Source organism: Anolis carolinensis, chromosome 4 (assembly GCF_035594765.1).
Source record: "Anolis carolinensis isolate JA03-04 chromosome 4, rAnoCar3.1.pri, whole genome shotgun sequence".
In the NCBI taxonomy this organism is placed as follows: Eukaryota; Metazoa; Chordata; class Lepidosauria; order Squamata; family Dactyloidae; genus Anolis; species Anolis carolinensis.
Window position 1 is genome coordinate 240,373,664 of NC_085844.1, and position 14,103 is coordinate 240,387,766.

General features: G+C 43.7%; 1 protein-coding gene across 1 annotated transcript in view; it reads left to right on the forward strand.

The window, feature by feature from the left end:
• Nucleotides 1-14,103, forward strand: part of ss18l1 (SS18L1 subunit of BAF chromatin remodeling complex) — a 42,629-nt gene that overhangs the window by 7,896 nt on the left and 20,630 nt on the right. The window contains exon 2 of the mRNA XM_003220672.4: nucleotides 9,384-9,460. Coding sequence (XP_003220720.2) covers nucleotides 9,384-9,460 — 77 coding nt within the window. The remainder of the gene's footprint in view (nucleotides 1-9,383; nucleotides 9,461-14,103) is intronic.

Sequence of the window (14,103 nt, forward strand, 5' to 3'; positions counted from 1 at the left end):
CCTTAGCATTCCTAGATGCAGAAGAGAACCTGATAACCAGGAATAATATGGGAATGATGAATATAACCAAGCCTTGCAGCTTAAATTGGCTGCTAAAGAATTTTAATATCTGGTGGATTGCTTTTAATTTTATCAAAATATTTTAGTGACTCTTATAACCCAGAATATGAGTTAAGAGCCATTTAATGCTAATCAAGATGATTAATTACAACATTCACACTGGCCTCCAAACAGACAAGAGTTCTTTCCTCCACTCTGGACCTTCCTTGCTTGGTTTCTCCACATACCTCACAACCTCTGAGGATGCCTGCCATAGATGTGGGCAAAACTTCAGGAGAGAATACTTCTGGAACATGGCCATACAGCCTGGAAAACACACAACAACCCTGAAAGCCTTAGCCTTTGCATGGTTTTGCCCCATGCTGTAGCCTGTTGACTTTGTCCAATGGGAATTTATAGGAACTAGTGAAAATCAGGATTGTTAATCTGTTCATGTCTATGAATTATCTCCATTTTCTATTCCATTCCTTACCCTGAAATGTTTGTGTAGCAAGAGAGAGAAAATGGGTTATATTTTCGCTACCATGAGTTCCATTTTTTTTAGGGAGAGAAGATCAGGAATATAAATCCAATAAATAAGCTTCCCTTGTTGAATAGCTTGAGCTTTCCTGAGGGCTTGAACTGCAAGAAGCATATCAAATAAATGTGACATCCTTTCCACTGACTAATTATTTCATCATTCTTTGTGGTGATTATTAATATACAAATGTAAAGTCCTATTAAACCCTGGAAGGACTTCACTGTCTGAAATTGTGTCATGCTTTACATTATAACGTATGCAGCAGCGGCACAAATTTATTTCAGGGCTGCTGCGTGCTCTCACATGAATTAAATAAAGAAATATTCTTGCTCCATTTCCTTTGGTTCTCCTTCTATTTCTCACCCAATCGTACTCCCTGGAAACAGAAAGTCTCATTCTAGAATTTGGCTTAAGGCACAGATCAGTCAATCATCGCTTTTGATTTGCTCCTAAATGCCATTTTGCTGATGCGTGCCTACACAAAATCTTTTTTCTCTCCAAAGAGAAACGTCTCTGTGGAGAAAGAATGCATTGGGGATGTAATTCTCTTTTTGATTGCTGATTCAGTCTAGTCAGTGAAGCAGATTTCAACCCACATTTCTCACTCTAGCTTCTTGGGCCTCTATCCCTGCTTGCTTGCTGTGGAATAATCCTGGTTATATTGAAAACATCCCTCTCTAGAGTTTAGAGAGCTGATAATTGCAGAGCCCAAATTGCTGTTCTGATGCTCTGATTAATTTTGTGTATGTGCAGATCCCTGTATATAAATAGCCAGTTCCAAATATTCTTTCTGCCCTAGTTTTAACAGTGATCCCAATATACAAATTTGGATTGTAGATTGAGCATCATTGAACCCTGACTTTCCTACCCAATGAAACAATTATTTGATTAGAAAACTAGATGCTAGGTGTGGAATTCTAGACTAGTCTCCATGTGAAAAATTCTAGATTATTCTTCATGACTTTTCCACCCAATAAAACAAACCTTTTACATAGAAAACTAGATACTAGGTGAGGAATTCTAGACTATTCATCCTGTTATGATTGAGCCTCATGGCTCTGTTACTGACAGGCGTGGGCGTAAGACTCCTCGAGAGTCAGATACTCTCGAGGAGCGAGAGAGAAAAAGACTGCGAGACATATTTGCAGCACCTTCTGACGAGGAGTCTTTCGAAGGGTTTACGGAGAGAATGGAGGAGGGGCTGGTTAGCTCAGAGGAGGATGAGATGGATTGGACTCGGGTAAGGGAGGAAGTGGGTGCCACTGGCCATGATGGGACAGAAGATGAATGGGGACCTTCAGGATTAGACCCATGGTTTAGCTGGAGGGATGGGACGGGATCCACAGCTGGAGATGCTGTTGGGCGTAGTCAGAGGTGTTCCAGCTCTGACGAGGAAAGTGATGAGGAAACGCCCGGGTTAAGGAGGACACCTGACAGTGATGAAGATTTGTAACTGGCATAAAATGGGGCTTGGGAGCAATTGCAAATTGCGTTGGGCAAGGTAATCTGGGCAAACGCTTGGGATCCGTGTGTGTGTGGGACGCTTCCCTGAAGACTTGTGTGCTTTCCTGTGCTGTGACGTAAGTTGATTGGAATCCAGGGTCAGACGGCGGGAGGGATTGTGTGGGCATTTGTTTGTGCAAACCTGTGCTTACTCTTATTAGCTTGACCCTCCGTCGTCTTCTTGACGGACGCCATCTCCTGCTTTGAGAACTCGGACTGAACTGACCACGGCTTGTCTTCCCCCCTTCTTGGACTTGGAAAAACTACAAACGTCTGCTTCTGGCTTTGATCTACGGAACGGAACTGGTCTACTCAACTGCTACAATCCTTGGCTGATTTACTCGTGTTGAAGATCCTGTCTGCTGTGTGTGTGGGGGAGCGACGCAAGTTACTCTAAGCACAGTGTTGGCAGCAGAGAGGAATCTGCTGCCAATTAGTTGCATTCTTTGTATCTTTTGTTCCTTGGCTTTCGTTTCGTTTATACCCAGGCTGACGCAAGCAGTTTGTTTTTACCCGGATTAAACTCCGGTTTAATCCGGTTTATCTTTTGAACATTTACTTTTGCCCCTTTTTGCTCCTAAAGGCAAAAACTGCCTGGCCCTTGTGTTTTACGGGCATTTTTGAGTTCTGTAATCTAATAAACTCTGTTACTTTGAATCTTGTGGCGTTCTGTCCTTGACAGATTGCCCAACGCCCATAAAAGGTTTATTGCAGCAATAAACCCGTCAGGAAGACGATGGATGAGTTACGGGCCAAAGTAGACCAATTGCAAACGGCTTTTACCGTTAGCCAAACAGCTCAGGCTGTGAAAGGACATGTTTTGACTCCTGAACGCTTTGACGGAACCAGGTGCAAGTTGCCAACCTTTTTGGCACAAGTGGAGCTTTATTTTTCTCAGCTCAGTGCTCATGCTTTTCCTACAGACACTAGCAAGGTGGCCTTTATTTTGAGTTTGTTGACCGGTCCCGCAGGACAATGGGCCACTAATTTAATTTTGGGAAATGACCCAGTCAAGGACAATTTGAATAATTTCAAAAAGTTGTTAACTGATACTTTTGGGGATCCTCTCCGCACGGAGAACGCTGGGTGGGCTCTGTATCGGTTGAAACAGGGAAAGGGGACTGTTTTGGATTACTTAAATAAGTTTAACCTGTATCGCCACCAGCTGGATTGGGGGGAAAATGCATTCATGCTTTTATTTACTGCCGGGTTAAGTGATATGCTCCAGGATGAATTAGCACGCTTGGAGCCGGCTGAAAGCTGGGACGCCTTAGTAGCTAAGGTGCTGCGTTTAGACGCAAGGTTCGAGGCTCGTAAACACTCAAAAGCAATGTGTGCGCCACCCATGCATGTAACCAGGGCACCTGTGGTGATGGGGGAAGAGCCCATGGAGCTTGGGGTCTTTAAAAAGCTGTCTACAGAGGAAAAGAGCCGTAGGAGGCAGCTGGGCTTGTGTTTGTACTGTGGGAATGCTGGGCATTTTGCCAAAAATTGTAATGTGAAACCTTCCCAGCTTTCGGGAAAAGGCCAGCCCTAGTGCGACGTGAGTCCAACGCACTAGGGCTCCTCAAGCAGTCAACTGAGGGGAGGAAGCATGTTTTCGTACCCATTACATTATCTGTTGGGGGAAGGGAACTTGTTTCTACTTTGGCACTGCTGGACTCAGGAGCTACGGTCTCCTATGTAGATATTGAGTTTGCTAAGAAGCATGGCATTCCTAGAGTGCGCAAGGCATGCGACGTGTGGGTGGAAGGAGCAGATGGGAGACTGCTGGAGACTGGGGTGGTTAACCATGAAACCTCAGCAGTAACGTGGGAGGTGCAGGGAGTAACGGGAACGTTTGTGTGGGATATTACGAGCTTGCCTAGATATGATGTGATCCTGGGGATGGATTGGCTAGCTGTAGTAAACCCACAAGTAGATTGGGCAACACGTAAAGTGATCTTAAAGAGGCAGGATTGTTGCACTCTAAATGTTACTCATTCTGATATGGAGGGAGTGCCTGCTGAGTATGGGGAGTTCTCGGATGTATTTTGTAAAAGAGAAGCGGACAAATTACCACCGCACAGGCCATATGATTGCGCCATCAAGTTGGCAGAAGGTGCGAAACTGCCAGCAGGGAGGCTGTATGCCTTGACTGTACCGGAAAGGCAAGCTTTGCGGGAGTTTCTAGATGAAAATTTAGCCAAGGGGTTTATTCGCCCATCTAGTTCTCCAACTGCGGCACCAGTATTCTTTGTAGCCAAAAAGACTGGGGAACTTAGGCTGGTCTGTGACTATCGGATCCTAAACAAATACACCATTCGGGATAGGTACCCGCTCCCTTTAATCTCGGAACTGTTATCAAGGGTGCAAGGGGCTAAGGTCTTTACCAAGCTTGACCTGCGGGGGGCCTATAACTTAATCCGTATACGGGAAGGGGATGAATGGAAGACGGCATTTAACACGTGTTTCGGATGCCACGAGTTCCGAGTCATGCCTTTTGGGCTTTGTAATGCTCCTGCGGTATTCCAGAGGTTCATGAACGATGTGTTCAGGGACCTAATTGATCAATTTTTAGTGATTTATTTGGATGATATCTTGATTTTTTCTAAGGACGAGAAAGAACATCGTCAACATGTCAAGCAGGTTCTGCACCGACTGCGGGCTAATGGGCTTTTCGCCAAGGCTTCCAAGTGCGTCTTTCATGTGCCTGAAGTGGAGTTCCTAGGTCATGTAGTATCAGGTAGGGAACTTAAAATGGACCCACATAAGGTTGACGCCGTCAACTCATGGCAGGAGCTGAAGACTAAGAAGGATGTACAAAGGTTCTTGGGTTTCGCTAATTACTACCGGGAGTTTATTCCGAATTTTGCAAAGCTCACGGTACCTTTGACGCAGCTTCTGCGCAAGAAACAGCCATTTGTGTGGGGGCGGGAAGCTCACGAGGCGTTTCTACAACTAAAGTCTAGTTTTCAATCGGACAACATACTAACCCATCCTGATGTTGACAGACCGTTCGTGGTAGAAGCGGACGCTTCTAGCTACGCGTTGGGGGCTGTATTGTCTCAGAAGGATTCCTCAGGGACCTTGCGTCCCTGTGGATTTTACTCGCGGCAACTAACACCCTTCGAGCAGAACTATACCATATGGGAGAAGGAGTTGTTGGCGATTAAGGTGGCGTTTGAGGTGTGGCGGCACTGGCTTGAAGGGGCACGGCACCAGATCGTGGTCAGATCTGATCACAAGAACTTAGAGCACTTGCAAACAGCAAAGAAGTTAAACCAGCGTCAAATCCGCTGGGCTTTGTTTTTCTCCAGGTTTAACTTCAAGGTGCAGTTCGTGGAGGGGAAGGCAAACTTGCGGGCCGATGCTTTATCCCGCAAGCCGGAATTTAAGACCAATGAGCAGGTAGTATGTCAGACCATCTTGCCTACTGCCTCTCTGTGTGTTGTAGATAATGAGCTTGGGTTACATGACCAGATCCTTGAGGCTCAGAAGGATGATGTGTGGACTCAGGAGCAACTGATGCTGCTCTCTGCAGGTAACCGTACCATACTACCGCATCTCCAGGATCAAGACGGGGTATTGGTGCGTAGGGGGCAGGTTTACGTACCAGTAGGGACCCTCAGGTTGGAGGTGATTAGAGCCCACCATGACGAACCCATGGCTGGGCACTTTGGCAGGTTCAAGACCGTACAGCTTATCACCAGGAGCTACTGGTGGCCAAAGATGCGGCAAGACATTCTGCGCTTTTGTGACAGCTGCGCCGTTTGTCAGCAGAGTAAGACGCCTGTTGGGCGCCCTAGAGGGTTGTTATCGTCTTTACCTGTTCCGGAGAGGCCATGGCAAATCATTTCCATGGATTTTATTTCAGATTTGCCTAAGTCTGGGGGTTATACTTGTATTTGGGTGGTGGTGGATTTATTTAGTAAACTGGCTCATTTTATTCCTTGTTCAACCATTCCGGCGGCCCCTACGTTGGCCTTACTATTTACAAAGCACATCTATCGTTTGCACGGAGCACCCGAGGTGATTATTTCAGATAGGGCTCCGCAATTTGTGTCACGCTTTTGGAAACATTTCCATGAGTGTTTGGGGACTAAGTTAAACGTGTCTTCAGCTTTCCATCCGCAAACGGATGGACAGTCGGAACGGGTTAATGGGCTCTTAGAGCAGTATCTGCGTTGTTTTTGTTTAGATCAACCCACGGCTTGGGTAAAGTGGTTACCGGTGGCGGAATTTGCTTACAACAATGCGGTGCACACGTCTAGTCAGCATACGCCATTTGAGCTAACTTATGGTTTTCACCCACGGGGAGGTGTGGCGCCGTCGACCAATGTGGTCTCTTCGGACCCTGTGTACCGCTCTTCGGAAATGGCTGCATTGCATGATGTTGCCCGTCGCTTACTGTTGGAAGCTAAGGCAACGCAAAAGACTCAGGCTGACCGCCACAGGCAGGCAGGGGAGGAGTTGGAAGAAGGGGATTTGGTGTGGTTATCTTCCAAACATATTAAACAGGCTGGGGGAAAGTTTGCGCCTCGGTATTTGGGTCCCTTTCCTATCGTTAAAAAGATTTCTTCTGTTGCGTTTCGTTTGCGTTTACCGTCTAGTTTAAAGGTCCATCCAGTCTTTCATCGTTCGCTGTTGAAACTTGATACCTCTAGTCGTCGTGGTGCTATAGCGGAGGGTATCACTGCCACTTCTCCGCCATCGGGGGAGGAGGCCTTTGTGAGAGGGGATAGTGTTATGATTGAGCCTCATGGCTCTGTTACTGACAGGCGTGGGCGTAAGACTCCTCGAGAGTCAGATACTCTCGAGGAGCGAGAGAGAAAAAGACTGCGAGACATATTTGCAGCACCTTCTGACGAGGAGTCTTTCGAAGGGTTTACGGAGAGAATGGAGGAGGGGCTGGTTAGCTCAGAGGAGGATGAGATGGATTGGACTCGGGTAAGGGAGGAAGTGGGTGCCACTGGCCATGATGGGACAGAAGATGAATGGGGACCTTCAGGATTAGACCCATGGTTTAGCTGGAGGGATGGGACGGGATCCACAGCTGGAGATGCTGTTGGGCGTAGTCAGAGGTGTTCCAGCTCTGACGAGGAAAGTGATGAGGAAACGCCCGGGTTAAGGAGGACACCTGACAGTGATGAAGATTTGTAACTGGCATAAAATGGGGCTTGGGAGCAATTGCAAATTGCGTTGGGCAAGGTAATCTGGGCAAACGCTTGGGATCCGTGTGTGTGTGGGACGCTTCCCTGAAGACTTGTGTGCTTTCCTGTGCTGTGACGTAAGTTGATTGGAATCCAGGGTCAGACGGCGGGAGGGATTGTGTGGGCATTTGTTTGTGCAAACCTGTGCTTACTCTTATTAGCTTGACCCTCCGTCGTCTTCTTGACGGACGCCATCTCCTGCTTTGAGAACTCGGACTGAACTGACCACGGCTTGTCTTCCCCCCTTCTTGGACTTGGAAAAACTACAAACGTCTGCTTCTGGCTTTGATCTACGGAACGGAACTGGTCTACTCAACTGCTACAATCCTTGGCTGATTTACTCGTGTTGAAGATCCTGTCTGCTGTGTGTGTGGGGGAGCGACGCAAGTTACTCTAAGCACAGTGTTGGCAGCAGAGAGGAATCTGCTGCCAATTAGTTGCATTCTTTGTATCTTTTGTTCCTTGGCTTTCGTTTCGTTTATACCCAGGCTGACGCAAGCAGTTTGTTTTTACCCGGATTAAACTCCGGTTTAATCCGGTTTATCTTTTGAACATTTACTTTTGCCCCTTTTTGCTCCTAAAGGCAAAAACTGCCTGGCCCTTGTGTTTTACGGGCATTTTTGAGTTCTGTAATCTAATAAACTCTGTTACTTTGAATCTTGTGGCGTTCTGTCCTTGACACATCCTGACCTAACATGAAAAATATGCTAGGTGAAGAATTCTAGACCAAGGATGTCCAACCTTTTGGTTTCCCTGGGCCACACTGAAAGACAAATAATTGTTTTGGGCCACACATAAAACACACAAACAAATGACTGAGCAAAAAAACAACAACAGCTGATGAGCACAAAAAGTGCAAAGTTTTTTTTTTATTTCTGCCACCACAAATAAGCAAAAAAAAGTCCTTGCAGAATAATCTTACGTATGTGCCACTTCATTTGGAGGGTCTTTTAAAATTGTTGAGCTGACCTTCTGGCTGAACTGTTCGCAATTATAATGCAAATTATGGATAATACTGCGATATTTGTAAATGTAACACAGTCTAATTATTCCATTCCACTCCGTTATCTTCTGCAAAGTTTATGCTTGAGAGCCACACATCAAGTTACTAAAAATATATATCTCATACTGTTTTAAGCAGATTTATGATTTTGTGTTGGGTCACATTCATAGGTGTCCTGGTCCGCATATGGCCTCTGTACCGCAGGTTGGACAAGCCTGTTTTCGACTATTATTTCTGAGAGCTCTGGCTTTGAAGGTGTTTGTGGAAGTCGTAATCCAAGAACGCAACTTATCCATGCTTTGGTTCTGTATGGTGGAGTATTCTAAAACGTGTTTGTCTTCACTTGAGATGTCCAAAAAAAAAAATATTTCCAGAAAAAAAAATATTTCCAGAAATACTGAATCCATGGGAGATGATATTGGAAACCAAGCATCAAAGAATTGAATGAATGACTTGTTTATTGTACTAGCCGTAGGTCATGATATCAATTAACAGACAACTTTAAAAAGTATAATACTGTATACACTTTCCAATATAAACATTAAAACTTATTCTATAAACTAGCTCTTTCAAATTATAGTAGCAGTGACAAACCGCTTCCATTTCCATTTCTAGCCTCTGCTGTGGACTTTACAAATTGGAAGAGCAAGGACCAGTCAATCAAAATCAATACAATAGAGTCTCACTTATCCAAGATAAACGGGCCGGCAGAACATTGGATAAGCGAAAATCTTGGATAATAAGGAGGGATTAAGCAAAAAGCCTATTAAACATAAAATTACATTATGATTTTACAAATTAAGCTCAAAAACATGTTTAACAAGAAATTGACAGAAAAAGCAGTTCAATATGCAGTAATGTTATGTAGTAATTACTGTATTTGCAAATTTAGCACCAAAACATTGCAACATTTATTACAAAAACAATGACTACTAAAAGGCAGACTGCCTTGTGTAATACAGAACCTTGGAAACACAACAAGATGAGTCCACAGCAGACACTCTGCTGGCTGTTGAATTGGATCACACGTCGGACACTTCCCAAGTGTCTAGGACTGTGTTATTATTATTATTAGGTTAATAATGCCTTTGTGTTTTCCCCCTAGATGCTGGATGAAAATCACCATCTAATACAGTGCATTATGGACTATCAGAGCAAAGGAAAAACAGCAGAATGTACTCAGTGAGTATGATCTTTATTTGTGTTGATTTATCTTGGCTCCCTTGTTTCTTTGCTGATTGTCAGCAGTTGAAAGGAGCTCTTTCATTGCTGCAAAGCTGAGAATATCTGTAAAGCTTTTAAAGCCACTCTCCACTGGCCGCAGAATTTAAAGTAGTCTTCTTGTACTTGAGGAGTTTAACTCCAGGATAATTATGTTGAGGAGTGCAGCTGTAAAGTTTTATTCCTCAGTGGTCAAATCACTACTTCAAGGAGTGTGATTTAACACAAACCTTCAGAGGAAACAAGAACCATAGAATGGCATTGCACTTATGGGTAAATATTGTGTCAGATTGAGGTTGTCCCAAGATGTGTCTACACTGTGCTGTTATATCACTTGACTCCATTCAACAGAATCCTGGGCTTTATGGTTTGGCATTGTATTTATTTGGAAATTCAATAAAAAAAATTTCAAGGTGGAGAATACTATAGCAGGGGTGGGATATCCAGTTCTTTCAGGTGTTGTTGGATTACAACTCCCATCTTCCCTGACCATAGGTCATGCGGACTGTTGCTTGTGGAAGTTGGAGTCCAACAGCATTTATTTATTTACATCACTTTTACCCTGCCTTTCTCCCCTGGGGGACTCAAAGCGGCTTACAATAAATAGGCAAAAATTCAATGCCTAAAAACAATGTAAAAACAACAATTCATATAAAACAATCTACAAAACAACAATTCATATAAATTCATTTAGAGAGTTATAGGTTTCTCACTCACATGAAAGGAAGATTAGTGTTGTAATAGAAACTATATACGCCCTTTCTTGAAAGTTAGTGTTGTAAAGAAATTCACATTGAGATTTGTATTACAGACTTATCTGATCCAGACATAGATATGTGGAAGCTTAGAGGAGGGAGAGAGGGGACAATAGAATTAGGCAATTTTTCCCATTACCCCCCCCCCCCCCAAGATGGATTATATTTTCTTTTACAAAGATAAATGAAATGTTTTAGACAAAGTGCTCACACTATCATTTCTGAAAACTACATAAAAGGAAGGCTTTTAACTAAGGCTATATACAGTGTCAATTCTCTGTCATTCATTGTCTTGGCATCCTTTTTTCTGTCCATTTTATGGAAATGAATGCATTATTTCTGCTTGACACTATAGAGAACTTTGTTGTTAACTGCCATCAAGTCAACTTAAACTTATTGTGAAATTTCATGGAGTTTCCTTAGGCAAGGAATACTCAGAGGTGGGTTTGTTAGTTCCTTCCTCTGAAATATCTAGAGCTCATTTGTTGCTATTGTTATATTTGTATATTATAAATATTGCATTTTAATTTTTTCCTACAAAATTGTTGGTTTTATTCTTGGGGAGGGGGGAGCAGAAATTTTGCATCTCTGTCCAGAGGTGAATAACTGCACAGGCAGGAGACAATTTTCACTCTGCCCATATGTATTCTGTTCAACCTGGACATGACCAGAAATTGCTTCCAAATTCATATTTATTTTCACCCAGTTGGCAAGCCGCTTCTGGTGTGAGAGAATTGGCCATCCGCAAGGACGTTGCCCAGAGGATACCCGGATATTTTGATGATTTTACCATCCTTGTGGGAGGCTTCTCTCATGGCTCAGCATTGGGAGCTGGAGCTGACAGAGGGAGCTCATCCGCACTCTCCCCAGATTCGAATCAGCAACCTTCAGGTCAGCGACCCAACCTTCAAGTCAACAATCCTGCTGGCCCATTGCGCCACCGGGGACTCTGTGCAGTTTCTCAAGTCGCTCCTGACACGAAAATAAACCCCAGTTGGCAGCTATTCATTTTTCTGTTCTGGGGATTGTAGTGGCTGATAAAACCAAACAAATGCATTTATACAGGGCTCTGAGCAATCTGTAGTTTATTGTTTACATAGTTTTAAAAATGGTGCGTGAGAGAGTTTTGTGAGCTGCTGATGGCACACTTCCCTTCTCTTCCAGGATGTAGCCTGTGGTCTCTGACACTGTTAACAATAGCTCAGACATACCTTTTGGTTTCCTGCCATTGGCAGGTAAATACAAGCACGAGATCCTTTGTTGTGGTAGTTTCAAGTTACGCATAAGGAAATGCTGCCAGCTAAAATGTTTATGCCTAAAAATGCACACAAGCATGTTGTACTTCAGTGAGTGGTTAATGTGTTAGTTGGCAGGCTATGTATAGCTCTGAAGGACATAGCGGGGCATCCTTCCCTTCCATCTTTTTTCCAGAACCACCGTGAATCAAATTGCAGAATCCTCTAGCGAGCCCAGTGGGCTGATTCGGGCTCCTTCAGGGTGAACCTATTTTGAGTTATGAGCAGGAGAGCTTTTTCCAAATGTTACCAGAAATGTTTCCTGATATACAGTAGAGTCTTGCTTATCCATCTTTCACTTATTCAATGTTCTGGATTATCCAATGCAGTCTGCCTTTTAGTAGTCAGTGTTTTGTAATCAATGTTTTCAATACATTGCGATGTTTTGGTGCTAAATTCGTAAATACAGTAATTCCTACATAATGTGACCACATATTTATCTGTTTTTTCTGTCGATTTGTTGTAAAATATGATGTTTTGGTGCTTAATTTGTAAAATCATAATGTAATTTGATGTTTAATAGGCTTTTCCTTAATCCCTCCTTAATATCCAACATTTTCACTTATCCAGTGTTCTGCCGGCCTGTTTATGTTCGATAAGCGAGACTCTACTGTACGTAGTTACAGTCTTCCTTACACACTTATGACTTTTGCTGATTTATTATTCACAGATTCGATTACAGCATTCTCTAGTGAATCTTGTTCTCCTTTAGATCTCTCTAAGCCTTCTACTGTCTTTGGCCCAAATCTCACTGATCTGACAAACACATGTTTGGCCAGCACGATTGTAGGTTGTAAATGGAGGACCATATGCCCTGACCTTTGGGAAAACTTAGTTTTGTATCCTCCATTTGTTTTGAACTTCAGCTCCCAGAATTCCTGACCATTGGACAAGCTGGTTAGGGCTTCTGGGTTTTGGCGTCCAAAACACCTGAAGGGCCAAAGGCTGTGTAAGTGGTTAAAATGCATTTTCCAGAACAATTTCCCTTCAAAATGCTCCCCAGAGCCAAGGAATGCCCAGAATTATGCCTCCCAGTCCTCTAGAGGAGATTTGGATATATTCCTTTCTTCTTTGCAGGAGCAAGTGCATTGTGAAATTAGCTCATTCTATCAGGTGGGTTCTACCTCTGTCCTGGTATGAGCCATAGTGCCTAGTCCTCTATTTGCCACGCTGCAGATGCTGAGGTTTCTTATGAAACTGCCTTACACTTTCACAAGAATTATAGCTCAAATATATAGGTTGTTTATCAGTGCAGAAGATATCCCACCTTATAGATTCATAGAATTGGAAGAGACCTCATGGGCTATCCAGTCCAACCCCCTGCCAAGAAGCAGGAAAATCACATTCAAAGCACCCCCGACAGATGGCTATCCAGCCTCTTCTTAAAGGCCTCCAAAGAAGGAGCCTCCACCACAGTCTGAGGCAGAGAGTTCCACTGCCGAACAGCTCGCCCAGTGAAGAACTTCTTCCTAATGTTCAGGTGGAGTCTCCTTTCCTGTAGTTTAAAGCCATTGTTCTGTGTCCTAGTCTCCAGGGCAGCAGAAAACAAGCTTGCTCCCTCCTCCCTATGACTTCCCCTCACATTTTTATACTTGTTATCATGCCTCCTCTCAGCCTTCTCTTCTGTAGGCTAAACATGCCCAGCTCTTTAAGCTGCTCCTCATAGGGCTTGTTCTTCAGACCCTTAATCTTTTTAGTCACCCTCCTCTGTACACTTTCCAGCTTGTCAACATCTCTTTTCAATTGCGGTACCCAGAATTGAAATGAATTAGTCTCCTGTTTTAGTATTGTATGTTTTTTGTATGCTTTTTGCTGATTTTAACGATTGTTTTATTGCTATTGATGTTTTACTGGTATAATTGTTTTATAGTCGTGCTATTGATATTGATTGTCTTATCGGGCTAGGCCCCATGTAAGCCGCCCCGAGTCCCTTCGGGGAGATGGGGCGGGGTATAAAAATAAAGTTATTATTATTATTATTATTATTATTATTATTATTATTATTATTATTATTAGACACAGTATTCCAGGTGTGGTCTGACCAAGGCAGAATAGAGGGATAGCACGACTTCCCTGGATCTAGACACTATACTCCTTTTTATGCAGGCCAAAATCTCTTGCATGTCCACATCCGAATAGAACAGGAACTGAGAATATGTGGCTCCCCAGACTTTGCTGGACTACAGTACCCATCAGTGATACCAAACAGAGCCAGTGGTGAAGAAGAGGGAAGGTGCAGTTCAACGAGATCTAGAGGGTCACACCTTGGCCACCATTGGGATGGAAATACCTCTGTCTAAAAGCTATGGCAATTTTTTGGCAGGGGATGTAGGCAGTTCTAACCTAGATGGACCAATGGATTTGATCTTTCCTATTTTGAATGCAGTGTAGAACAGGTTGTTTTCTGGATAAATGGACAAAGCCAAGGGAGGAGAATACTCCGACCAGTATTATGCACCAGTGGTTAGAGTGCTGAACTGGGCCCTAAAGAGTTCCAGGTTCAAGCCCCCACTGAACCGTGATGTTCACGGTGTGACTTTGGTTCGGTCACACT